Source organism: Lissotriton vulgaris, chromosome 4_1 (genome assembly GCF_964263255.1).
Source record: "Lissotriton vulgaris chromosome 4_1, aLisVul1.2, whole genome shotgun sequence".
Taxonomy (NCBI): Eukaryota; Metazoa; Chordata; class Amphibia; order Caudata; family Salamandridae; genus Lissotriton; species Lissotriton vulgaris.
In genome coordinates, this window is record NC_141691.1 from 1,801,591,297 (window position 1) to 1,801,617,925 (window position 26,629).

Genomic DNA, 26,629 nt, shown 5'->3' on the forward strand with positions numbered 1-26,629 from the left:
GCACATAATTTCCGGTGAGGATGACTCCAACATGGAGCAGAATTATGTCACCTACCGGCATGCAGGGCTTGAAAGCTTCCACATCTAGTCTGACAGTTCAGGAATATTCTAAGTTAAGGAATCTGCGGCTAGATACAGTCTCTAGCAGATAAGGCATTACCAAAGGTAAGTAAGTTGTTCACCTGTACCTTTTTCAGAATAGTAATTTATAATCTGACTTTACCATTAAAGAGCATATTAAATTAAAATTCAAATGAGTGGAAAAAGTATTTCTTTATCAACTACCAAACTAAAGGTATCACTTGCGAAGAGTAATAAGATAACCCAGTGTTAGTCTATGGGAGAGTTAGCCTTTTTGCTGGAAAAATCAACTTTGCAGGCTTTTCACTGCCAGGACCTTTAAACTTAACCTATATGTCCTACTTTTTAAATACAAAGCACTCTTTCCTGTGAACTGTTAGGGGCTACCGTAGGAGTGAAATATCAAAGCATTGAAGAAGCACGTTGTAGGTCAGGGAAAAGGTTTATTTTGCCAGGTCGAAATGGTAGTTCAGAACTGCACTACAGGCTGCAGTGGCAGGCCTGAAACATCTTTTACAGTGCTATTTTTGTGGGTGACACAATGAGTGCTGCAGGTCACTACTCTCATTTGATTTACAGGCCCTGGGTACATGTAGTACCATACACTAGGTACTTATAAATTAATTAAATAATCCATTCAGGTGTATACCAATTTTACCATGTTGGTAAGGGAGAGTACAAGCACTTTAGCACTGGTTAACATGTGTAAGGTGAGTAGAGTCCTGGATTCCAACAAAAATGGATTAGAAAAAGAAAGGCAAACATCTGGAGTGGCCATTCACAAAGGACCTGGTCAAACAGCTTCCTTTAGATTGTGAGAGGGTCCAGTTAGTTATTTTGTGATACTTCTATGATTTGCCATAGAATGGGCACCCAAGCAACCATTCTGTGTAACATGGTTTTTAGTCATTTATTGCAATTGAAATTGCATCTCTATTTATTTAGCTGAATTTGTACTCTACGTAGAGATTGGCGGATGGGATACTCTGTCAGAAACATGACACTTGTTATAAGGTGGATGGGATATCTGCCCGGTTATGACACAGATCTCATCCCCAAACGTTAACTGAGGCCAGAGCGTCCAAAGATTCTATACTTACGAAAATAATGTTAAAAAGAGAACGAACAATGTAAAAGCATGATTTCAGTTGCAAATGGGATTCAGGGCACTGATAAAAAAGCACTTTATATATAGTTTGATGTTAAAGGATCATTTAGCATCTTTTGTTTTTCTGTAACACGACACTTAACAAGTACATATCTCTGGTTTCAGAACTCATTGCTTGTGGGAAGCAGTCCTAACTTCAGCTGCTCCGATGTCCTCACCAACATTGATGACAATATAGACCTTAGCAGTGCTCACCGCAGCACTAGACCTCCAAACGGTGAGAATTTTTGTCAGTGGGATTTGATGATGTTGTAAAATACATAACTATTACAACAACTTTTCTCTTATCACACCATAGGAGGTAGAAGTGGGATCTGCTGGCCAACCTTTGCTTCTGGACACAATGGGGCCCCTGAAAAGCCCCATGCCGGCCTGGTGACTTACAATGCTATTGCTGGCTTAATGACTGTTAAAGGTAGGTGTGGAATGTTCTAGCTTTCCTTGTGTTACTGCTGCTCTGATGGTCTCTTTTGTGAAGGTTCAACCCTCTATGTCTTGATAACATTGCTAAACACATCATGGGCGTGAGCCACAAATGGTATTGTGATTGCTCCTTCACTGTTTGGCAAGGTTCGCTCAAACATTTGAAAATGTATTTGGCAGAGGAGTGCCTAGACACCCCAGCAGTTAAGGTTTTCTTTATTTAATTCAATAGACTAAACCTATGGATGTTTTGCTGTACATAGTGGGGCTGGAATCAGGAACTGTCGCAACGGCCCCTGCACAGACGCTGCAGCACCTGGCCTTCAGCCAAGCATTGGAGTTGAATCCAGGGTCTGTACCTAGCTCCCTTTAGCATTTTCAAAATGGTGGGTTATCATTGTCAGATAAGGTGATGGCATTTCTGGTGGACTGCAGGTCCCAGGAACCTCAGAGGGTCTCGGAAGTAGCCCTTCCAGTTTGCTGCAACTGGGGGTCCCACACTCTATTTAGCGCTTCAATTTTACACGCTGTGGGGAAAAGGAGATGGAGATTCTGGTGGGACTGTAAGTCATAGGCACATCAGAGAGTTCAGGAGTGGGCTCTTCCAATTAGCTGCACCTGGGGGCCCCACGCGATATAATGTGCTTCACATTATCACTGTGAGGGAAAGGAGATCGCGATTCTGGTGGGACTGCATGTTCCAGGCCCCTCAGAGGTTCCAGGAGGCAGCCCTTCTAATTAGCTGCACCTGGAGCCCCAAATGCTATATAGCACTTAAATATTACCTATGGAGCGGGATGCATGCAGGCAGTGCCTAAGCAAAGCCTTGGCCAACGGTGGGCACATTCTGAGCCCATCAGCAACAGGAAGAGGCAAGGCTGGACCACCCCCCCTCAGGTCCTCAAAGTAGTCTCTTATGATGCTGGAAACGAGTACTAGTCCATAACCAGGTACTTTTAAAGTGTCTGATTTCACTGTGTATGGTGCCTCCTGTTTCTGTTCTAACCTTCATTTTCTATCACGTGCTAAAAGCTTTTATGAGAGGGGAGGCTGAAAGACTTGCAACTGGCTCTGCACAGGTCAGACTTGCATTGACTGCCATGTCAGCCCTGTTTTTGCTACGTTTATTAAGTTTGTTATGCTCTTCCCTCTCACCCTTCTATGCCAAGATCTAAAGTGTGGAGAGTCTACAGGGTGCACGGGAAGATGATTTTGTGTGACTGGTTCCTGCAGCTTCTACCAGAGTGCAGATGAAGATCTGAGACGCTCTTTGCTATGATTATAGTCGTGTGATCAAGGAGGCAAGGACTTTATCCTTCCATAAGTGGTGACCGCCAGTAGGCCTTACTCTGGAGTGGGTGACTCGGGTTGGCAAGTCAATGGTACCCTTTAGTTGGCTCAGAGGCTCGGTTGGCCAGACTACAATCCTATGACATTGTGCATTCGGGTGTTATAACAGTTTTTTTTTACATAGATTAGTTAAAAATAGGCAAAAGGAAGGCTGTGGATTTGGCATATAACACCAAAAAATCTTACATTTCGGCAGGAGAAAACTGTGTCATAGATAGGATTGATAATCACATCAGAATGTGCAGATATTATTAATTTCAACCCTCACCCGGGTAAATAAAGACACCAATCCCACTCCAGTTGAGCCTCCAAAGCATAATCCAAGAATGTTTGGGAAACCCCAGTCTTGTTTCAGCACTCCCTCTCCGAGACAAAATACAATCGCTATTCTGCTCTTTCTTTAGAAGATGTTATGACAGAAAGGCTTCAAGTAGAAAGGTCTAGTCTATCTTACTCAGGTATTTTCCTAATGCTGCAGAGTTTGATGGAGGTAATTGGTGAGCTGAAGGATCAGGTCAAGGCTCTCCTTAAGGTAGTGGAGATTCTCCATGGGAGGAACAACATAGGGCTGGCGTCAAGCCGACCTAAACGGGAGAGAGGGGACAGTTTGTGGTCCTATATTACATAGGGGGAACAAATTATTTGTACTCCAAACCCCCCAAAGCAACCATTACTTGTTAATTCTATCCCATCCCCCCCATGCGTTGCCTGTTCCATGTCACTGCTCATACATTAATGCAGGGCAGATGAGTTCTCAAGGCAGTTTCCCTTGGGGGGGTTTGCTAGAGAAGGCTGCATGTGCAGGCCCAGTGTCAGGGAGAGGCTTGTAGGGTTCTTCCCAGCCCCCTCCTGAGAGACAATGTATATCATTTACCAGAGGGATGAATTATAATGGTTTCTGTATCCCCAAAAAGAAGGGATAAATCCCGGGCACAGGGCCTTATGGTCATTGACTCCCAAACTATTTCTTGTGCAATCACTGGCATCCTGTTAAAATATTGAGCCCCATCCCCATCACCTGAGCTGAGCAATTGTGGGTTTGGTAAAAAGGTGGGGGAATATGGAAGTGGAAATTGCGGGGCTGTCCCTTGACTGAATTCTGAAGATCCACCATGCTGTGTCATCTCAAGTATTGCCTAGTTCTTCTCTCAAAGCTGGGGAACATCTATTATCGTACTGTGATTATTTGTCAGGACAGGAGTTCTAACCAGTGAATAGCTCCCATGATGTTAGAATAGAAGGGAAATATAATGGTGGCATCAACCTCCGATCCTCCTCATCAGCCATCATTAAAAATTGCATCTTAGAATGTAGGTGGGGTATCCAATTTGTTATCTGAGGTGGATCAGGGTCAGCTTATTGAAACATTAGATATTTGCCTGTTTCAGGAGACTAAGGCCCTCATTTTGATGCTGGTGGGCCCGCCAATGTTAGGCCATCGGTGACAGGCTCACCCACATCCATTGACTCAATCTGACCACTGGATTACGATCCAGCGGTCAGAGGTATCTGGGGGAGGGACCGACCGCTGCTGCCTTGGGCCCGTCTGAACAGCAGTGGGCCTGGAATCCCTACAATAAGGGCGGTGCCAGCTCAGGCACCGCTGTAGGGATTACGATGTCCATATCCATCTGCCTATCTGTGGCAGTCCGACTGCCATAGAAAAGCAGATGGCTAGGGACTTTGGAGCGCCCCTAGCAAAGTCCCTGCTCCCCCTGGGCCTCCTCTATTGGGCCCAGGGAGCACCTGCGGTGCCCTTCCAAACACCCTTACACTTTGTGGCAGCCACAGCATGTTTAGAAACATTGATTTTTCTATTGCAGCTTGTGCTGCGGCCCTTTTTGTTTCCCATAGTGCGGTTGCATCCTAATTCGGCGGGTGGAACCGCTGACTAATAGTCTGGCAGATTCCATCCCACTTCAGTGTCAGTCAGACATAGATATAGTATTAGGCCCCATAGTGTTTAACCCCTTTTTAAAGGAGTGGGTTTACATCTTTTTGTGGTAATGTGACTAAGTCTGGCAGGGGAAGGCCCTTCGGAGGGCTTGGAATTTGGGTCAAAATCGCACTCCATTGTAAACTTATTATTGTTCCTATTAATTCACCTGATATCCTAGCAGTTAGGCTGGGTATTCCCTCTGGTCTATCGCTAAAAATCTTCAATGTCTACAATAGAGTGGGAGTTTGTAATGCTGAGTCTAAGGTACTTAATGTACTATAGCATGTGGTTTTCTATTGGTGGCAGGAGATTTCAAAGCCACCTTTAACCTGCTAGCTGCCACTCCCCTTGACTTAACTGAAAATTGGGACAGTCAGTAGGGTAGCCCACAAATTGATCTACTGACTGTGAGATGGACACCCAAAGTTGCCTAGGTACTGGCATTAATCTTTACATTTTGACTTCTGAGCTGTAAATGGTAGAACCCCTCAGATCGCCAGGACAAGATGACCTATAACAGGCCCGGTTTTAGCGGTAGAATTGACCTATGTTTGGCTTATATAAAGCTCTGATCTGCTACACTGGACATGGAAGCGGTGGATCCAGTCGACAGTGACCACAACCCCCTCAGCTCCTAAACCCCTATTTACGTGGGGCAAATGGGGTTTTAGGAAACCTATGGCATATGAACATCTGGAAATTTGTCTGGTGGGATTGGGCGGAAAAAAAACCTGGAGATAATAAAACTAGAGTAAATCTGGAGGTTGGACTTTTATCCCAGCTACCACTTGAACATAAGGATTTAAAAATAGTCATGAATTATTATTAACCCAGATATGGGAGTTGCTAGGTCTAGATAGATGTAATGGAAAGCCAGTCTCCAAACACGATACCTGTTACAATGGAGCTTCTTGGTTAACAAAAAGCGAGCTCCTAGTAGCAAGTGAAATGAAATGAAATGAGGCCTCGCAGCGCTTTAGACTGAATACTGGTGGCGGGCTCTGGGGAGATCAGCACATCTTTGCAAACAAGTGCGTTTTTAAAGCCTTTCTGAAGGACAGGAGGTTGTTGATTTCTCAAAGGGAGAGGGGGAGGGAGTTCCAAAGCCTAGCCGCGGTATGACAAAAGGAACGACCACCCCAATGGGCTTTGTTGATTTTGGTGGTGGTTACCAGTTGCAAGGAACTGGAGCGTAAGGCTCTGGACGGTGCATAAGGTGTAGCTATTGGGTGCAGGATTGCTGGGCCAGTGCGGTGAAAAGATTAGTGCACAATGCACATGGCCTTGAACTGCACTCTGGCCGCTACTGGGAGCCAATGAAGCGCTTTCAGAGATTTCTTAGCTGACTGCCAACGGGGGATGTTGTACAGTAAGCGGGCAGCACAGTTTTGTGTGACCTGAAGCCTATGGGTCACTGCTGCTGGGGCTCCCATATAAAGAGCATTCCCATAATCCAGGCGAGAGAGGATCAGGGCCTGGACCATGATCCTCCTAGCCTGGAATGGGAGCAGGGGAAGCACCTTACGGAGCATTTTCATCATCCTGATGCAAGTGGAGGCGGTTTTTGTAGCTTTGGCTGAAAAATCAAGCGCCTTGTCCAGCCAGACTCCCAGGCTCTTAATCTGGGGTTTAGGAGGAGGAGGCGGGCCGAGAGATGGAGGCCAGATGGATGCTAGGGCAGATTGAGGGGGATTGCCCAACAGCATAATATCTGTTTTCTCCCCATTAAGCTTGAGGTATGAGGATTGCATCCATCCGGCGACAGCCTCTAGACAGGGACCTAAGGTGGAAGATGATCCCGCAGAGTGGTCACGGGAGACCACCAGTTGGGTGTCATCTCTTTAGGTAAGAATACGAATAACCGAACGGAGGGACTATCCTCTCTAGGGGCTCCATATAGGCATTAAAAAGTGTAGGGCTCAGGGAGGGACCCTGGGGTACTCCACAGCTGAGAGGATGTTTAGGGGAGACCGTCTCACCCTCAAACACCTGGAAGAATCTATTATCCAGGAAGGAGGTAAGCCATTCCATGGCCGCGCCCGACACGCCCAAACCACTCAGCCGATGTAATAGTGTGGAGTGGTTGACCGTGTCGAACGCGGCACTGAGGTAAATCAACCTCTCAATTAGAGATAATACTGTACAGGTCATGATATTGGCAGGTAGTGGTTTAAGAAAAAAGGGCTTGGGAGAGCTCAATGTGAATGTCCCTACATAAAGTTCTGACAATCAAAAATAATTAGGCCTTCTGGAGGACACCTGCTGTTTGATCAAATGGCCACAAAACTGCACTAGAATTAAGTGCATAACCTGAGGAATGGGTGGCCCATTTCAGTAATTTGTACACTAATATGTGTGACACAGATAAGGAAGGTAGTGTGCCTTTAGGAATCAGTGCTTCATGCAAATTCAGCTTCCTTTCCTTTTCGTTAAATGAAACAATAGATGCAATTCATTTTTGTATCACTGCTCCTGCCTGGATTCGGACAGGATTTTGAACGATTTATACAGGGCAAATCTGGAAATCATAAATACAGAAATTTGCTCTCTAACATGATACTCTCTGGTACCGATATCCCCTCATCTTGGAAAGTAACGGCAAGGGCATCCCTTCCAAATAATGAGTCACAGGGGGATGTATGATTGTTTTGCGACCACAAGTGGGGTCACAAAACAATTGCAGTTTACTGCCTACTTCAAGTAGGTTGTAAGCCACTTGCAAACGGGAAGGGATCCCGAAGGAACCCCTTCCCCTTTGTGATTGGCGGTGGTCCATGAAAAGAAAACTATTTAATTTTTTTCTTTTAAACGCATCCCATTTTTCCTTGAAAACAGGCTGCATTTGAAAACAAAACTGCTTTATTTAAAAAATCAAACAGAGATACACATTTTGCAATTCCTAGTAGGGTCGCAAATTACCTGCCTCATCAATGTTCATAAGACAGGTCGCAATTTGCAACCCATTGGGAATGAACAACAGTCACATGGATGGTTGCCTTTGTTTTTCTTCATGTGTGAGGATGTCTTCGAGGAAGACAGGGTTTAAACTGTGCGGTGCCTGTCGCTGCATGATGTCGGTAACCAACTCCCATCTCGTCTGTCTCTGGTATCTCGAGCGCTGCCAAGATTCAATGTCATGCTTGGACTGTCAGGCATGGTTTCAAAGGCCCAGCATAAGTGGGCTATGAGGCTCCTTGTGGCCCGACAGTCGACACCATCCAGCGAGACTCCGAGGAGGTCCCATTCCCGATCCAAGAAGAGTTCACTGCACTGCTTCTGGAACCCTGAGTTCTCTTCGTCCCACTCGAGGTAATTGGGAAGAGGCACAAGAAGCAGCAGAAGTCCAAGCAAACGTCATCTTCGCCTCGACTGTCGTCCCTCAACAAACGAGGTAAGGAGCACCAAAGCTCTAGGCATGGTTCTGCAGGGCCAGGGTCAGCTTTGCGCCTCCCTCCCTTTTTTGCGGGAGCTGGAGCAACCTCCGCTCAAATGAAAGATTTTTACAAGGTCATGTGCCATGTATTTGAGCTGGCCGAACCCGCTGACCCCACAGGGTCAGATGGGGCCCCTTTGGATTTGGTGCTGTCGGCTCCAGCCACAATGCTGTTGGGGCCACAGGGATCCCATCCGAGATGGCATAGTTTGTGCCATTGTGTCCTTCCCAGGAGTCGGACCTGAAGTTGGTACCTTGCGTGGCCGGAATGGTGTCGCTCCACAATGATTCCAACACTGATAGAACCCAAGGGTTCCATGTTGTTGCATTAACATTTTGATAATATTTTAGGCACAGGATAGGATTAGGAGGGGTTTATGGATCCTTTAGAACACCACAGTTTTTCTGCAGACCAGATGGAATGGTATGGGGAACATGGGGAGGCCAGTGGACTGGACACTTCCCCATATACTGGCATCCTCTCTCCACCAACTGTGGCTACTGAGAAGGGGGCATCTTATGCCATGGTGGTCAAGAGAGCAGCTGAGGTTCCTCGGACTGGAGTTGCCCTCTGTGTAGGGCAGGACTAATCTTCTGACCAAAAATCTTCAACCTGGGGATTCCACCTCTGAACTACTTTTGCCCTTCAATGAGGCACTTATTGATGTCCTTCTCGACATGTGGTTCAAGCATAGCACAGGTGCTCCTGTGAATAGGATAAATGCACGCTGCCATCGCTGGGCTTTGGTTGACCTAAAGTTTCTCAGCCAACACATCACCCCTGAAAGCTTGGTGGTACAGGCTTCTTCCTTCCAGGACGCAATTCCTTCCCCCCCCCCCCCCCCCCGGGTAGGGAATCTAAGAGGCTGGAATCACTTGGGAAGAAGATGTTTTCTTCCTCAAGCCTGACATTTCAGTCGGTGAATACTGCATGTTTATTGGGCCCTTTCTCTCGCTCCCTACGTGAGATGGTTGTACAAGTGCTGCCACTATTCCCAGAGTGGACACGGGCTGTGCTCTGTCAGGTGGTTAAGGTCAGAAGAGATGTATTAAAATTCACCATAAGGCGTGGCCTTGACATGACTGATTCACTAGGCAGAGCGATTTCATTGTTGCTGACCTTTCCGTGCCATGCTTGGCTTAGAACATCTGGCTTATTGGGTGATGTCCGATGTCCAGGCAAATTTGATAGGCTTGCCATTTGATGGATTCCCTCTTTTTGGGGAGAAGGCAGACTCAGCCTTAGTGCAGTTCAAGACCTCTCGAGCTATGGCCAGATCCTTGGACCTCTCTTCTACACCTCGTGGCCCGTCTAGCTTTCGCCCCTTTTGTGTCAACTGATGGGTTTTCCAGCCTTGTCAGCCCTATCCCAGCTACCATCCTGCACGGACTTCCCATGTTGTGGGAGGACATGGACATGGTTAATTCCGTCCAAGGAATGGAAGCCAGAGGTTGTCAGCCACCCTGCCCTTCGCAGCCGCAACCTCCAAGCACTCCAAGTCTGACACTGCAAAACCACATCACTCCAGTTTGTATGAGAATCCATCATCATTTCCTCCAGTGGAGGTACATAACATCAGACAAGTGGGTCTTGTAGATCATTCAGGAGGGCAAGTCTCTGTATTTCCTTTCTTTTCTCCTCACATTCCGCCAAATCAAGAACAGCTGGTGGAGGATTATTTTAAATTGTCCCAAGAGGAAGTTACAGCTCTCAAGGGCAAGGGAGCTATAGAGATGGTCCCGAAGTCAGAAGTAAGCAGTAGCTGATAGTCCCGCTACTTACTAATTCCGAAAAAGAACAAACTGTTGTGCCCACTTTAGATCTTCGGGCTGTCAATGTCTTCCTCAAGAAGGAGAAGTTCAAGATGCTTACTTTAGCTCAGGTCTTGTCTGCCCTAGCCCAAGAAGATTGGATGGTAGCATCGGACATGCAGGATGCATATTTTCACATCCCCATCCTGCTGGGCCACAGGTGTTACCTGCGGTTCAAGGTAGGCCATGAGCACTTTAGTTTACCATGCTTCCCTTCAACCTTACCAATGACCTTCGGGTGTTGACCAAGGTGATGGCAATGGCAGTGGTCACAGCTCATCTGCACAGGTTAGGGGTTTCAGCCTTCTCCTACATCAACAACTGGCTGTTGAAGGCATCCTCATCCCAGGCTGTCGTCCCCCACCTTCAGACTACGGCAAGCCACCTGCATTCACTGTGGTTCTCTATAGACATGCAAAGTCACACCTTACTCCTTCTCAGACGCTTACTTCCATCAGGGCTGTTCTGGACACAGTGCACTTTCAGTCCTATCCTCCCATGCAGGATGGCCTCCTACATCCTGTTGGTAAAGCATGCCAGGTGGCTTATGCAGGCTCTGCAGTAGGACCTGAAGTTCCATTTGGCACAGAATTGGGTAAATCTCACTGACGTGGTCCAGATCATGGAAGGAACAGCGAGAGATCTGCAGCGGCGGTTGATGAACCTTGGTTGGTTTAATGGCAGACCCCTGTCCCTTCCCCAACCAGATTTCACAGTTGTGACAAATGTGTCACTTCTGGGATGGGGCAGCCATCTGGGAGAGGTGGAGATCAGAGGACACTTGTCTCTGTGGAGTTGGGACTCCACATCAATTTATTGAAGCTTTGAGCAATTCGCTTCACATTGAAGGCATTTCTTCTCTCTCTCATGGGGAAGTAAGTGCAGGTGTTCACGGACAACACCACCGCCATGTGGTACTGCAACAAGCAGGGCAGCGTGGGGTCATCATGGATCATTTGTCGAAAGGCTCTGCATCTCTGGACATGGCTGGAACAGCAGGGCATTATCCTGGTGGTTCATCATCTGGCAGGTTCTTTGAACGCCAGGGCGGACACACTCAGCTGTGGATGCCCAGCATATCACAAATGGCAACTCAAGTCGGAGGTGGTGCAAGGTCTCTTTCAGTGTTGGTGAGATCCTTGGTTATATCTGTTCACCTCTAAAGAGAATGCGCCATGTGAGCAATACTTCACGCTGGAGTTCCCAAGGTGGCTATCATAAAGTGACGCCTTTCGTCAAGAGTGAAGCTCAGGCCTGTTGTATGTCTTTCCGCCCATACCACTCCTACCCTTTGTTCTGAAGACAATCAGGAACAACAGGGCCCAAGTCATCCTTGTGGCTTGGGACTGGGCGAACAGAGTCTGGTATTCAAAGCTTCTGAAAATGAGTGTCAATCTTGTGATCTGACTGCCCCTTTGGGAGGATCTTCTGTTGCATGAGCAGGGGAGGGTCCTCCACTCAAACCTGTCAAGTCTTTATCTCCCTGCATGGAGATTGAGCGGCAGCAGTATTTTGGCTGCCAGGCGGCCCTCCATTAAGAAGGTATATGCCTGACATTGGTAGCAGTTTTTTTATACTCTACTGACCCTCTTTCTGCTTCTCTTTCCACTGTTCTTCTATTCGTTGTAACTCTTGCCCAGTAGGGCTCTGCTTTGGGTACTCCTAAGGGCTATCTTTCTGCTATATCCACTTTTTTGCAGCTGCCAGACCTACCCTCTCTTGTCAGGTCTCCAATTGTAAATATGCTTTTGAAGGGGCTGGCTCGCTTGTTTCTGCCCACGACCTATGTTAGTCTGCAGTGGGGCCTTCATTTGGTATTCAGTTTTCTTATGACTGCTCTCTTCAAGCCTTTACATAACATTCCCCTCTGGCTGCTTACCATCAAGCCAGCCTTTCTTGTGTCGATAACTTCTGCCTGGAGGGTGAGTGAGTTGCAGGGGCTATCTTGTACGCCTCTCTACATGATGACCTTTCCAGTGAAAGTGATGCTTCCCACCCATGCTTCTTTCTTGCCAAAGGTGGTGAACCCATTCCATCTGGGTTAGTCTATCACACTGCCCACCTTATTTGCTTCCCTGCATCCCTCTAAGGAAGAGTAGTGTCTCCACTGCCTGGACCCAACATTAGCATTGACGTTCTACCTTGACCACACAAAAGAGTTCCGGGTGGACGACCAACTCTTTGTGGGGTATGTGGGAGCCAAGAAGGGGCAGGCAGTGAAGAAAAGGACCATTTCTGGCTGGGTAATACTCTGCATTAAGATCTGCTATGCCCTGGCTAATAAGCAGCCTCTTGAGGGATTAAGGTCCCATTTCACCAGAGGAAAGGCTTCGAATATGGCCTCATCTTGGGGTGTCTCAGTCGTGGACATCTGTCAGGCAGCAACGTGGGCATCTTTGCACACATTTGCCATGCACTACTACCTGGGCGGTCAGGTCCGCAGGGATGGGCATTTTGCTCCTTCGATTCTGCAGGACTTCCTAGTGTGAGGAATTGGTCCGCAACCCACCGTCAGGAGAGTATGGCTTGGTTATCTAATTCAAAGATAAGGAATTTGCAGCTAGAAGTCTCCATCAGATGAACAAGCTACTTACCTTTGGTAAGTAGCATGTTCTGGAAGAGGCTCTATCTAGCTGCACATTCCTTACAGGCCCACCCATGACTCTCCGCTTTGTGGACTGATTTTGTGAGGGCTAGGAATGGTCCTCTTTTCAGGGCCCTAGCATTGCATACATTTACATCAGTTACTTCGTGGCTCTGTGCTTCTGGCATGGAAAAAACAAAAAGTTCTAATGTCTGCGCGCCTCGGGGGTGCCTATATAGGTGATGCTGATGTCATAACTGACGCTAACAACTCAAATGATGTGTTGCAGAGCTGAATGGATCCCACCTAATGGCGCGCGCAAGAGATATTGTTCGAGCAAAGGTTTCCGGATCTAGCCTGATGCTTGGGAAATTCAAAGGTGAGGAATCTGCAGCTAGATAGAGCCTCTACCAAATAATGCATTACCAAAGGTAAGTAACTTGTTCATCAACAACAGGCATACCTAAAATAAATAATAAAGTGAAAATATTGTTATGGGAATTGAGCCTTGCCCAATCAATTATCAAGAGGATAATGCGAAAGAATTGGCATATACTTAAAAGTGATGAACATATCAAGGAGATTGTGGGAACAGGCCCAAACATTATCTCCAAGAAAACAGGATCCCTAGGAGATATTCTCACACACAACGTCTATGACCCTTCCAAGGCTAGGACTTGTCTTTCTACAAAAATGACTGGAGTTGTGAGATGTAGTTCTTATAAAGCTTGCCAGTTTGGAATGAATCAGAATACTTATCGACCATTTGATGGTCGTACAATAAAGATTCAGGTCTAACTAACCTTTGAAACACATCATGTATTGCTTGTTTTGTGGTCCGACTGTAACAAGCTGTATGTTGGCAGTACAATCAATAAACTCAAAATCAGACCACTACAGCATATGCAGGCCATAATAAATGGGGATAAGAGTTATCCTCTCGCAAGTTATTTTGAGAAATATCACAAATTAACCCTAACAGGCTTCAGATTTTATGGAATCAATCATGTGAAGAATAACCGAGGGGGTGACTAAGTGAAAGACCTGAGAAGAGAGGAGGAAGTGGAGAAGTCAGCCTCCTCGATGGTTGACTTTATATCCCAATGGCTTCCTGCTACTTTACAGATTTCTTTTTTGAGAGACTTTGAGATTGAGAGAGCTCATCGTGTTCCTTCCTTCAGGTCTAAATCCGCGACAAGTCCAAGAGCGGTAATTTTTAAACCGCTACGTCACCAACACTCGGAACAAATTTTGGCCCATATGAGGAATGTCAAATCCGTGACTTGGGAGAGCCATCGAGTTGCTATTTCTCAAGATTTTGCCAGAGATACTGTGATTCGTAGAAAGGGATTTCTTAACCTGTGGAGACGTTTCTTAGACATGAACATCCCATTCTCTTTTGCTAGTCCTTCCAAATTTCGTATTACATTCAAAGGCCGCTCTAAGATTTTTGACGAACCTTCTGATCTTTCCAATTTTTTAGATAATCAATCTCAATCGCAGATGGATTCTTCTCCTGCTCCTGGTCCTTCTGGAACTTAATTCTATTTGTGTTTTGCCTCTGTAATTTCTTATATCTTTCCGTCCGATATGTGCCACTGTTTCAGTGTTACATGTTGTTTTTGGCTCCTCCCATCTTTTCAGGTGTCGTGTTTTTTTCATATCTTAGACGTCGTAGTTCCCTATGCCTTGTGTCATGGTCCTTAGACACATATGTTGTCTTTTGTTACCTACTGTCCGTTTCGGACGTTTTGTCGTTTAGTCTTCTATTTCGCATGTCATTAGCTGTCCTACGCGTTTTTCTGCTCTACGTATCTTTTTTCCTCATATTTGGTCTGCTCTACTAGCTCATTCGGATATTTCACCCTTCTATCCTCGTGATGGCATTCAGGTCACTGTTCAAAATTCTCTTTGTCCATGGCAGTTACTTGTGATGTCTGGTTTATAGGTGATTCCTTGAGGTCTTTCTCGTCTTCCTATGCGGTCTTGTTGTTTTTGTCACTCAGCTGATGTTTTTTTCCTTCCCAGATTGGTCTCTTGTCTTGTGGTTTTCTTTCACTACTTCTCTGATATTTCCTCAATTTCAATTGGTGTTATGTGCTTTTATTTTGTCTTTCATGTACAGTGTTACGTTTTGGATATTTTGCATCTTTGCATTGTAGCTTTCTTTTGATTGCTCTTTCTTGTTAGTCTCCTTATGTCCTTTGTATAGTTTTCATCTTTCTTGTTTATTCTAATGTTCCTTTAATCATTTAAGTGTATATTTATTGCATTATTGTTATTATTGCACTCCTCACTTATCTACAAGTTTTACCTTGGTTGATGTATTATATGAGTTATTAGGTATTATTCCCATTTACATATGTTGTTATTGGTGATTTTGATTACCTTTACTTGGGTTTTTATTTCTATATGTTTCATATAGTTATTATGCATTATGTACCTTTGTCATTACAATTGTATGTGGATGATTTCTGTACTTTTAGGACACTTATGATTGCTATCAGGCTTTTCTTACTGATAGTTTTTGACATAAGATGTCTTCTTAATTATTTGACAAATTTCTATATTGTATGCTTCTTTTCCTTGCTCTTTATATTATATATACTATAGAGTTTATAAGCTTTACCATGTGATTTCTCCTGATGGTCTCCTGCTTCCCTTCCCTTGTTCCCCCTGGTATGATTTTGGTCTCTTCTAGACTTCCCCTGGTGGGTCTTCTCTTCTTTCTTTTCTTCTTCCCCTCTTTGCCTTTCTTCTTTTTCTCTTGGTTCTTCTGGGGCGGCTTTCCCTTTCTTCTTTTTCTAAGTTGGTCTTTGCCTGTTTGCTTTGTTCTGTTGTTTCTCCCTCTATTACCCATTTTAGTGGATTTTTTGCTTATGCACACTTATGACTGATTTCAATGTTGTGTCCGTTAATGTTAAAGGATTAAATCACCCGGTAAAGAGATCAAAAATCTTAGATTATTGTAAATCTTTTTTTTCTGATTTGGTATTGTTACAAGAAACAAAAATTTCTTACAAGGAGGCTTTGTGTCTGAGGAAAGAATGGGTGCTTGATGTTCCTTGTTCTGATGCATCTGGTAAAAAGAATGGTGTGATTACATTGATCTCTAAAACTTCTGGCTTATCATTGGTCTCTGCTGAACATGACTCTGAGGGCCGATGGTTTATTGTCTCGACTTTCTAATGGTGCTAATGACTTATATGTTTTCAATATTTATGCTCCAAATTGTGATGATCCGGTGTTCTGGCGCACGATTACGAAAAAGCTGGTGGATACTCCCCATCAGGGAAATTTAATTGTTGGTGGTGATTTTAATTTACCTATGGATCCCCTGTTGGATAGGAATTCTGCCTTTCAGTTTCGTTCTTCTAAAGCGCATAAACAAATGTTGAACAGTGGAGAAGTGTGGCTCAGGGGTTAGAGGCGGCAGACCCGGAATCTGAGATCGGCCCTGGACCAGGGTTCAACTCCCCACCTCGGCGGGTCTTGGGCTCAAAAAATTCCACGGACTCGATAATTCTCACTCCTGTGCCTTCTCGACTCACGGGTTCACACTCTGCGACTCTGGGCAATAGCTTGCTTAATCTCCACAACGGCCCCTCGTGGCGGGATGCCTGGCTTTCACCTTGTGGATACCCTGCCGCGGTTATCTCACAGGGGAATACCAGGACGGGTTCCCTAAGCAAGCGCCGGGAAACCCACTGCGGGTAGCTGTGCGCTATATAAGCTCAAATACAAATACAAATGTGTTCTACTCTCCAGCTTCAGGATCTTTGGCAGGCTTCATAACCCTACTGGTAGTGATTTTTCTTTCTTTTCTTCTCCACACTCTAGTTTTTCTCGTATCGACTACCTCTTAGTTCACTCGTCTCTTGTTCAGGCTTCATCTTCCCCACTCATTCACCCCATTCTTGTTTCTGATCATGCAGCTGTTTCCTTCTCTCTTTCCTCCTTTGTTACGAAAAAAGGTCCCAGTTCTTGGAGATTAAACACAGAAATTCTTTATGACGAGTCCCAGGTTCTGGCTTTAATGACTGAAATTAAGAACTTCTTTGCTGATAATGATGGGTCGGTTAGTTCTCCAATAGTTTTATGGGATGCGTTTAAATGCTCTCTTCGGGGTTCCATTATTCAATGTATGGCTAGGAGGAATGCTACTGCCAAAAGAGACCTTAAGGTTTTGGCAGATGCAATTAAACAACAGGAACTTCTCTTCCGTAGCTCTAAAGATAGAAGCCATTTGCAAACCATTAAGAATCTGAAATATTCCTACAACACCATTGTTACTAAACTGGCTCACATCGGGGTTCAGGCCCAGAAATCCAAACGCTTACTGTTGAAAAACTGTGCAGGTAAAATATTGGCTGCAACGTTGAAATATCAGGATTCTAGTGTCAAATCCGTGCAAATCTCCTCAATTACCTTTGGTTCCGGGGTTACAAAATTTCAGACCAAAGAGATTCTTGATGTCTTTAAAGATTTCTATAGTAAATTGTATACTCCCACCAATCAATCCTCTTTTGATCAATGCCAGGAGTTTCTTAAAACGATTCCTCTTCAATCGATATCCACTGAAGATAGCCAGAAGTTAAGTGGTGCGATTACGTCTGAGGAAATCATTTCTGCCATTAAAGCTACTCGGTCTGGAAAAGCTCCTGGGCCTGACGGCTTTCCTATTATGTTTTATAAAACCTTTCTTTCTGCGGTTGTTCCAAACAAAATAAAGAGGATAGCACTCCTATAAAGTAACAGTTGTAAGGTTTGGAGCAAAATTAGATAGCCCCCAGTAAGTGAAACTCTAGTATTTGTAGAGTAAACACAAAAACAGGTTATGAAGTAACATTCAATGGCAATGATAGAGTTCTAGGATATAGTCAACTTGTTTTTATTTTCAATCTTTATTCTTGTGATTCCAAAGCACAGATTATTCCAGCAGGATAAAACATCATCTGCGATTGTTCCTCGCCTTAAGGTTGTCTTTGATTCTTTCATCCAACAAGGGTCGGTCTCAGGATCGGCTGCGGATGCCACCATTGTTGTAATCCCAAAGGAGGGAAAAGATCACTCAGACCCCAAAAAATTTCGTCCCATTTCTCTCCTAAATATGGAAGCGAAAATCATTGCCAAGATACTGGCTAAGCGTTTAGAATTCTTTATTCCTAAGCTTGTTCACCCCTCTCAGACCGGTTTTGTTAAAGGGCGTTTGGCGAGGGACAATATTCGTACCTTTTGTTGTTGGAGTTGTGGCATATGTACAGGGGGTTACTTACACATGTTTTTTGAATGTTCGCTTCTTAAACCCTTTTAGGATTTAATACACAAACATCTTCAATTGATTTTTAACCTCCGGTTCCAGCTCTCTCTCCCCATGATTTTGTTAGGCCCACTTGCGTCTCGGACTCCACTGCCCTTAGATTCCTTGGATTCCCAACTACATGATCTGTTACTAACTATTGCGGTGAAAGTAATTCTTATGGAATGGAAATCTTTTTCCTCGATCTCTTATCACACTTGGTGGGCTTGGGTCTCCTTTTTGAGAGGTGCACACACCTCAGTTGATGACGCTCATCTCTCTCCCTCAATTTCTACTGGTGTCTGGAGAACTTTAGATTCATATATGGATTTAGCTTCTAAGGGTTTGGTTGCTCAATATCCTTTTGATTCGTCTGTGTGAGTGTTGTCCTTCTGTACAGGTGTAGCTTCCCAGAAGATCCCTTCCTTCCTCTCCTTTCCCTTCTTTTCTTCCTCTCCCTCTCTTCAACGTCCCGTCTATTTCTTCCTCTTCCCTTTCTTTTTCTTTCTGTTCTCTTTTCTTCTCTCTCTCAAATCTCTTTTTTACCCCATGGTGATATCTCTGATCTGGATCACGGTTTTTTGTTTTTCACATTATATTTTATCTCAGTAGTACCTCATGATGAATTCATATCTTTCCTCATATGTATCACCTTTATGTTATTCAAATTTTCTTGTATACTCTTTAATCCTAATAAAATTTATTGAACTAAAAAAAAAAAGTAAGAAATTTGCGGCTAGAAGTGTCTATCAGATGAACAAGTTACTTACCTTCAGTAATGCCTTATCTGGTAGATACTATATCTAGCCGAAGATAATTTACCGACCCACCCACCCTCCTCGCTCTATGGACAGATTTCTATTTTACTGGCTGATTCCTTTCAGGATCCTAGTTTGGACACACCAGTGTCAGTGCACTTCATGAATCCACACTTCTGGTGTGGAAACTTGTGAAAAAGTAACTGACATCAGCGTGTCTGGGTAGCGCCAACATAGGTACATCGATGTAACTCTGGCGTGGACAACACTGACCATAGGCGTGGAGTCGATCAACACCAACTACCGGCATGTAGGGGTACTGCTCGAAAAATCTTTCTGATACAGTCTGACACATGTGAGAAATTCAAAGGTAAGGAATGTGCAGCTCTATATTGACTTTATCAGATAAGGCGTTTCAGAAGGTCAGTAACTTGTTCACTAACATTATAGACTTATAATTTACTTTTCAGCCCATTACCCACTAGATTCTAATTTTACAATGGAAAGTCGAAGTGAGCAATAAAAAGACTTACTTTGAAAAGTTGAAATGCGCACTTCTGTTAAAAATGAAAATAACTTGAAAGTTTTTATTTTGATCAACATCATTTTTATGAATTCAAACACATGTGTTCTTCTTTCTCTGGCTTTTCTGCTGCTGTAACACATCATGCTCTCTAAATACTCAACGCATTTGCCTTTTATTAGATACTCTCTTCGTTGGATTCAAGAATGTCTGTTCAGTCGAAACAAATGTGATGTTTATCACAAATCCCCTGAATGAAGATATCCAGCACCCAGTGCACGTGTCAGGGATACAGATGGCTGACACTGAAAATGAGGCAAAGATATTCATACACAGACCTGATGTAGGGTAAGTATTTGTAACACAGAGTATCTACTGAAATGCATACACTTGTGAACAGATTGTTAAGCATGATCATTTTTGTACAGTGCACACAAAACCTTACTCTTCCCTGGGCACTTACCAGTGACACACATATGGAACAATAAGCGCACGAAGGTAACGTGGGTTGCCCAGATTCACAATTTGTTGAAGATGAAAGTCAAGGGCGGATCCTCCATTGGGGCGGAGGTGCCCCGCCTCACTGCTTTCTTCCAGTGCAAGAAGCAGAAAATAAAATGGTATTTTAAATACCATTTTATTTTCTGCTTCCCCTGCTGTGAGAAATCAGAAAGGCAGGGGTTTGCCTGGTTGGGGGGGGAGCAGGCAGGAGAGTAAGCCTGGTTGGGGGCGGCAGGTCGGGAGGAGTGGCTTGCACCACTTTGAGTACCCTGACTGTTTGGTCGGCCCTGGGGCTGACCAAAGTAGTCATGCTCACTCTACATTTTCTCTATGTAGGATGGCCTCCCTACAGGTGCCCGGCTGGGCGCTGTCCAGGACTCCACACCGATCACAAGGCTGCCATTGCAGCATTGTGATTGGCTTATAGAAAGGGAGGGAGCATGCCTGTTTCTGTGCAGGAGCAGGAAAACGCGGACCCTGCCCACGAGCACAGGCGGCGCGGGACCCAGTCAGGTAGGTTTTATTTTTATTTTTCTTCAACCCCCCACGGTAAACCCCGCGCAATAACCCCCGTGCGACCCCCCCGTCTCCCTGAGTATTGTGAGCCGCGACTGCCAATCTCAGTGGCTGTCTGTAAGGTATATGAAACATGTTCCAATGAGGTATTCGCTGACTTTTACCGCTTTTTGCATCTCTTGTATGCATAGAAATATTTGTAGCGCTTAAAACCTCCTTAACATGAGCTGTAAGCGCAATACTGTACCTCCAAATGTAACTGCTAATTAGGTTAAAATGGTATTGCCTCACTATGAATGGTATATCACCGCACATTTACAGAAAAAGTGTTCGTTTCGGTGCTCTTGATCTTCTAAAACAGCCAGTATTAGTTACAGAATCACAAAGAGAAACAAGCATTTGCAATGCAATCAGTCTCGCCGTTGGGACCTTATATGCAGCTATGCAGCACATTAGCCTGGTTGCTGAAACATCTACTGTTCTTAACATGGAGGGAAAGTAAGGACCAAACTGTGTGACATGCCAGGTATGGGAACACATGGAGAGAAATATTGCCTTTCAGAGAAAAATGTTATAGTCCAAAGCTCTGTTTTTAATATAAAATCGAGGCCTTCGGTGGTCATATCACTCAAAATACGAGAATTGAATTTTTTTTTATTGCTTGTGGAAGACAATTTCTATGGACTGGAATCTAGAGAATGCTAAAGTGATTCAGGTATTTTACTGACCTCTGTTGGTCGTTTTCTATCAGGAAAATGCTTTCTGCCTGAATACATAAGAGTGCACAATCCCAGTTTGTGTTGGGGAGTGCCCTCATTGGATGAACCTAAAATGGATGCAGAGCTTAATTTGCAAAAGGAAAGGTGCCTTGACCATCCCCAGGAGGCCATTGCAGCTTGCACCACCCATTGCCCCTGCCAGCGCGGATCAGGATACTGCACCCAATCACATGCATGTGAGCTCTGTCCTGTGTTTGTGCTACCTCTCTGAGTTGGTGAATGTGCTGGAGAGATCTTAACAGTGAAAGACGAAGCCGCAGGTAAAATAGCAATTTAATGTTTTACTGTAGCCTAAGCTGGTGTGCCTTTGGAAGAGGGTGCAGTCCTCAAATGTACACAGATGTGGGTCAATCACAACAGGGGGATGAAAACCTCAGTGCCCCTCCCTCACTGTGCATCGCTTCCTATGTGACACTGATTGAATTCATACCCTGTGGGTCTCTCTGCCTGTGTTGGGATGTCCGTCAGTACAACGCAATCTTTTAGATCGCGGTACTTTACAAAGCTGCCATTACAACGCAAGTCGTTACAACGACTTGCGCTGGTGTGCACGGATTGAGAATTATTATAATTTTATATTCCAACACCAGCCCACGTAACAGTAGGGAAGGTGTTGGAATATAAAATTACAATATTCCTTATGCAACAGCGCCATCCAGAGCAAGTCGTAGTAACGACTTGCGTTGTAATGGCATTGTTGTAAAGGTAGTGCAGTGTAAACACCGTGTTGTAAACGATGTTCCCCTGTGTTCCTATGTCTTTATTATGTCACAGTCTATTGGGGGGGGGGGACATAGGTCCCTCAATTGCAAGGTGCCATATTCACTTGCAAATGCGGGGCAATCCCTTCACATTGTGCAGGTGCCAAATGTGCACCACCTAAACAATGCATATAATATTGCTGGTCATGAAAGCATCTGCGGTTCTTATTTTTAGTAAAAGTAGAGGACCTGGAGTGTGAAAAGTGGATACAAATGGCTGCTGTTCTCTTGGAGCACTTCTGTTAGGGATAATCTAATATGCAATTTGAGTTTACCGAAGCACAGCAAGGCCTGAGCATTGGTGACATTTTTATGTCGCTTCCTTTGGCCATCAAAGAAGCTTGAGTAACACAAAAGAACCTAGGAGGTCTATAAGCCGAGCAAATCGCTGGCAAAACTGGCAGGTCCAGCTCTATGCCAAGTTGGTGCTGCAGTCACCATGTAACCATGTATAAAGAGACAGGGAAGAAAACTAGTGATGAATTGGAAAACTGATCAAACCAGATCCAGTACGTATGTATTTTGTGGATAACCATCAAACAAACCAAATGATCAGTCCTATCACTTGGTCGTCCACACTGTGACCTGGCGGGTCCTTAGATCATCTAGACCATATGCCACACAGTCGTCGTAAGTACTGGAATTCGGTCCAAAGTGTACGTCCAATTGTTAGTCTGATTATGATGGTCAGTAAAGAGTGGTGAAAATACAGTGCAGCATACAAAAAAGTGGTGAGTCTAAAATAGGGTGATATGTCTAAACAAATACTTTAATAGGAACCATGCACATCCCTTAATTAAAAAATAGAAACAGCGCAAACGACAGTATGGAACAAATGACTGTCGCAATTGGGGCCAACATGTTTCTGCCTACCGGGCAACACGTCCCTTGGCTTTCGTCAGGGCCACTTCTCTAAGAAGTTGCTACTGTTGTATGTGTTGAAAACAATAATATATCTGACAAATCAGTGAAAACGAATACAAGAGTAGGGACGATACAACCTGTACCTACAGTTATTTACTCATCCTCCTTGTCAGTAGGTGCTCAACGCGATCCAACATGACAGGGGACTGGACCTCACCTCACCTGGACCGTGCTCAGGTATACGAGGCCCCACACTTTCCGTCGGTGCCACCAAACTCGCCTGAGGCTTGGGGGAGGCCATAGAGCTGGACCTGCCAGTTTTGCCAGCGATTTGCTCGGCGTATAGACCGCCTAGTTCTTGTGTGTTATTCAATTGTTGTTACTGGGGAAGCGAACCAGTAGTAGGTCTTTAAAGCTTTTTTCCCTTTGACCCTATCCTCCCTGTTTGTTTTTGTTCATCAAAGAAGCTTCCCATGCCAGCATTTAATAGCACAGGGTTCTGAGCAAAGCTTTGGGCACCGGCACTCACTCTTTTACAAATTAAGCTCTTGACACAACTTTACAAGATGGACGTCCTGCAAAAGATTATCCCTATGATGTGTTGTATTTGTTTACTGTATTCAGTTCAATATAAAGTGCAGTACAATAGCAATTGCAATTACAACTTCTCAAACTACATATGATTTGTCCAGGGGGATTTCTTAATTTCTCTGGTTAGGACACCATATTTTGAATCAAGTGGGAACATAATAAATTCCTACAGATTGTGGCCTTTCCTTACTACATTCCATTGAAATTCCTGCCTTTTGGATTGAAGTTACAAGGCTTCACCAGACTCCTATGGTGGGATTCTCGACGGTCATGGAGCTGCCATGTATCCCTGCCTGGGGGATTCATTGATACATTCAGACTACTTGGCACATGCTTTATCTGACATTCACGGGGTGTTTCAGACCCCGATGGGATGGAGGTTCCTGATAAATTACCAGAAGTCTCACATATTAAGCTTTGCATGTTACTATATCAACATCTGTTGTTCACATTGGTATTACCAAAATGGGAGATCTGTGGGTAAAAGGGGAGGTCCTGCCCTTCACAAAACGGTGAGACACGTACAGAATGGCAGAGACAGAACTCTACCGCCCTCAAGAGTGTTATCCCCTCAGATACCTAACTAGCAGAGGCCTCATTCCTAGAGGATAGACTTCTCACCGATTATATGGAAAAAAAGGCCATTTCCCAGACATATCGTAAGTTAGTTAACAACCAACCAAACCCCACGATGACACTGCGGGAACGTTGGCAGGTGGACTTAGGAGACATGGAAGACTCAGACTGGCAGAACGTACTAGCGTCGGCCCGAGAAGCAATGATCCCTTCTCAGCTCAAACTAATACAACTCAAGGTGCTTCACCGTATATATTATTTGCATACTATACTACATAAGCTGGGGCACGCGCCTGACTCATTATGTCTGAGAAACTGTGGACTCTCTGGAACATTTTATCACATAATATGGGACTGCCCACATGTACAATCCTACTGGGAACACGTAATGAATGTGATCTCGGATGTGGGGGGGCAGAGATCCGCCGGATCACAAGAGATGCCTCCTGAATGCTTGGGATCCTACAGATTTAAACGTAGCAATGCAAAACTGGGCCACACTTGGTATGACAATTGCAAAAAGGAGCATTGCCAGGAACTGGGGTTCTGGAGTGCTCCCCACATACCAGCAATGGGGAGGGGACATGGACGTCGCTATGGTGGCTGAAAGGGCAGTATACACCCATGTTATGTTAGATTTATATAGCGCTAAATCACCGACAGGTCTCTTAGCGCTTGCTTTGGGAACCCGTCCTGGCTTTCCCTGCAAGATAACCCCTACTGGGCATCCCCAAGGTGAAGACCAGGCATCCCATCGCGGTGGGGCCGTAGTGTAGATTAAGCGATTGCCCAGAGTTGCAGAGTGTGAACCCATGATTCGAGTAGGCACCGAGGCGAGAATTATCAAGTCCGTGGACATATTTGAGCTCAAGACCCTGCCACGTCGGGAATTGAACCCTGGTCCCAGGTCTGACCTCTGCATCAGGGTCTGCCTCCTCTAACCAGTGAGCCACACTTCTCCCATAGAGGATGCCCTAAGAAATGGTCCTGAATCTGGGGAAAGTGGAACGAATTCAGGGGGAATGTATGTGAACCTTCGCAGATTGACTCAACCCCTGAAAACAGCCCGTGAACAATGACAGGGTGGGACTGAAGATGTCGTAGATAAAGGGTGCTGACGATGGGAGGGATGGTAAGGGATTAACGTCTAATGATATACTATATTCTGTCAAGCTATGGTGTAATGAATGTGACTACTGTGATGTATGATATGTATAAGCAAAATATCGATGGAGATCGTTAATGTTATTGTACGAAATGAAATAAAAAATTTTTTTTAAACATCTGTCATTCATCAATCGCAGCTTACAGACTGACCTAGGAAACAGTTTCAATACCACAGCCCATACCATGAACCTGAAGCCTCGTCTCTTTGCATTACCTACCTCACCATCAGCTCCAGCAGGTTCATAACTTCCAGTCCATGGTGCCATACTGAGCTTGAAGTGTCACCGAGCTCTGATGTTTGGAACAAACTGGAAGGCCGAGTAGTGAGGTGCTTTTACTGGGTCATCTACTCTCTTTTTTGCTCCCTATTTTAAGAGTCAGCATTTTGTGAGAATGCCTGCGTGAATTCTTGTCTAGGATCTCTGCCTCCTGGCTTGATGGAAACCCGTGTGTCATCAGGTCAACCAGCATATTCAGATGTCTGTGTAAATGGGGGATCAGGTTCAATCATGGGTCTTTGCGGCCACTCATGTGACTAATCCTTTTAATGACATATCTTTCTACGGCTGGGGAGCAACACGGGAGGCTCTCGGTGCAGGTCCCCTGATCTGATGCAGACAGAACACAGTAATCAGTTTGGAATGAGCTGATTCGAGCCTTTGTGCAACCACAGTATTTGTTTCCACTCTCAGGATTGTCGTGGTACAAACAGTCAAAACATCAACATCTTTACATTTCAATCAACACGAGGTCCCCGGTCTTAAAGCCAGGCAGAGACATCCTTTGAGACTTTATTTTAGAAGATTACCAGCTCTCGTGTCATCACATTAGACAGCCGGACGGTGCAATGTCAGACAGGTTCAGCTAGGTGTTTCCCTGCTCCAAAGTCTGGTTGTTCACACACCGTCATCAAAACAGAACCCAGTTGCCGTTCTGACAGCACCCTCAGATAGGGAATCCTAGAAAACTGATCCCTTGGGTTGCAGTGGATTTGCATCCGGGAGTTTGGCCCTCTGTTATGTTGATACCACCTTCCAGGCCAATAAATCCATGCCATGTCAAAGTGTACAATTATCAGCCTGCTAGACCATATGAAAAAGCAGTTTTATGACTTGGCGAATGATAGACTTTTTGCACTGAAACAGATCTTGAAGTGTGGCCTAGACTCTTCAGACCCCCATTGCTTGATTTGGGTACGGCTGTCATGCAGCGTCAACATTCTTGAATGAATTGCACCAGATTCTCTTGAGATGTTTAGGCGACACTTAGGTACTTAATAAAGATATAGATATGGTGGCTGGGGATGACGGTGCACACACCGCAGTAAATATCTGGTGCTGCTAGGAGGAGGAAGAGACACCAAGTCTTCCTCGGCTGGACGGGTTCCAAATGCAAGTAGGATTCTCTGAGCGCTCAGCAAATCAACAGTTGAGGTTGTGGTTTCAACATGTATTCCTAATAGATCATCCATTAGTCCATTTTGCCCTCGCCAACACGTGTTTCG

At 44.9% G+C, this 26,629-nt stretch overlaps 1 protein-coding gene across 1 annotated transcript in view; it reads left to right on the forward strand.

The window, feature by feature from the left end:
- The window catches only part of LOC147724578 (fibrocystin-L-like), a 1,433,379-nt gene that overhangs the window by 1,269,128 nt on the left and 137,622 nt on the right, over nucleotides 1-26,629 (forward strand). Inside the window, exons 70-72 of the mRNA XM_086966122.1 lie at nucleotides 1,355-1,466; nucleotides 1,548-1,664; nucleotides 19,553-19,718. Coding sequence (XP_086822248.1) covers nucleotides 1,355-1,466; nucleotides 1,548-1,664; nucleotides 19,553-19,718 — 395 coding nt within the window. The remainder of the gene's footprint in view (nucleotides 1-1,354; nucleotides 1,467-1,547; nucleotides 1,665-19,552; nucleotides 19,719-26,629) is intronic.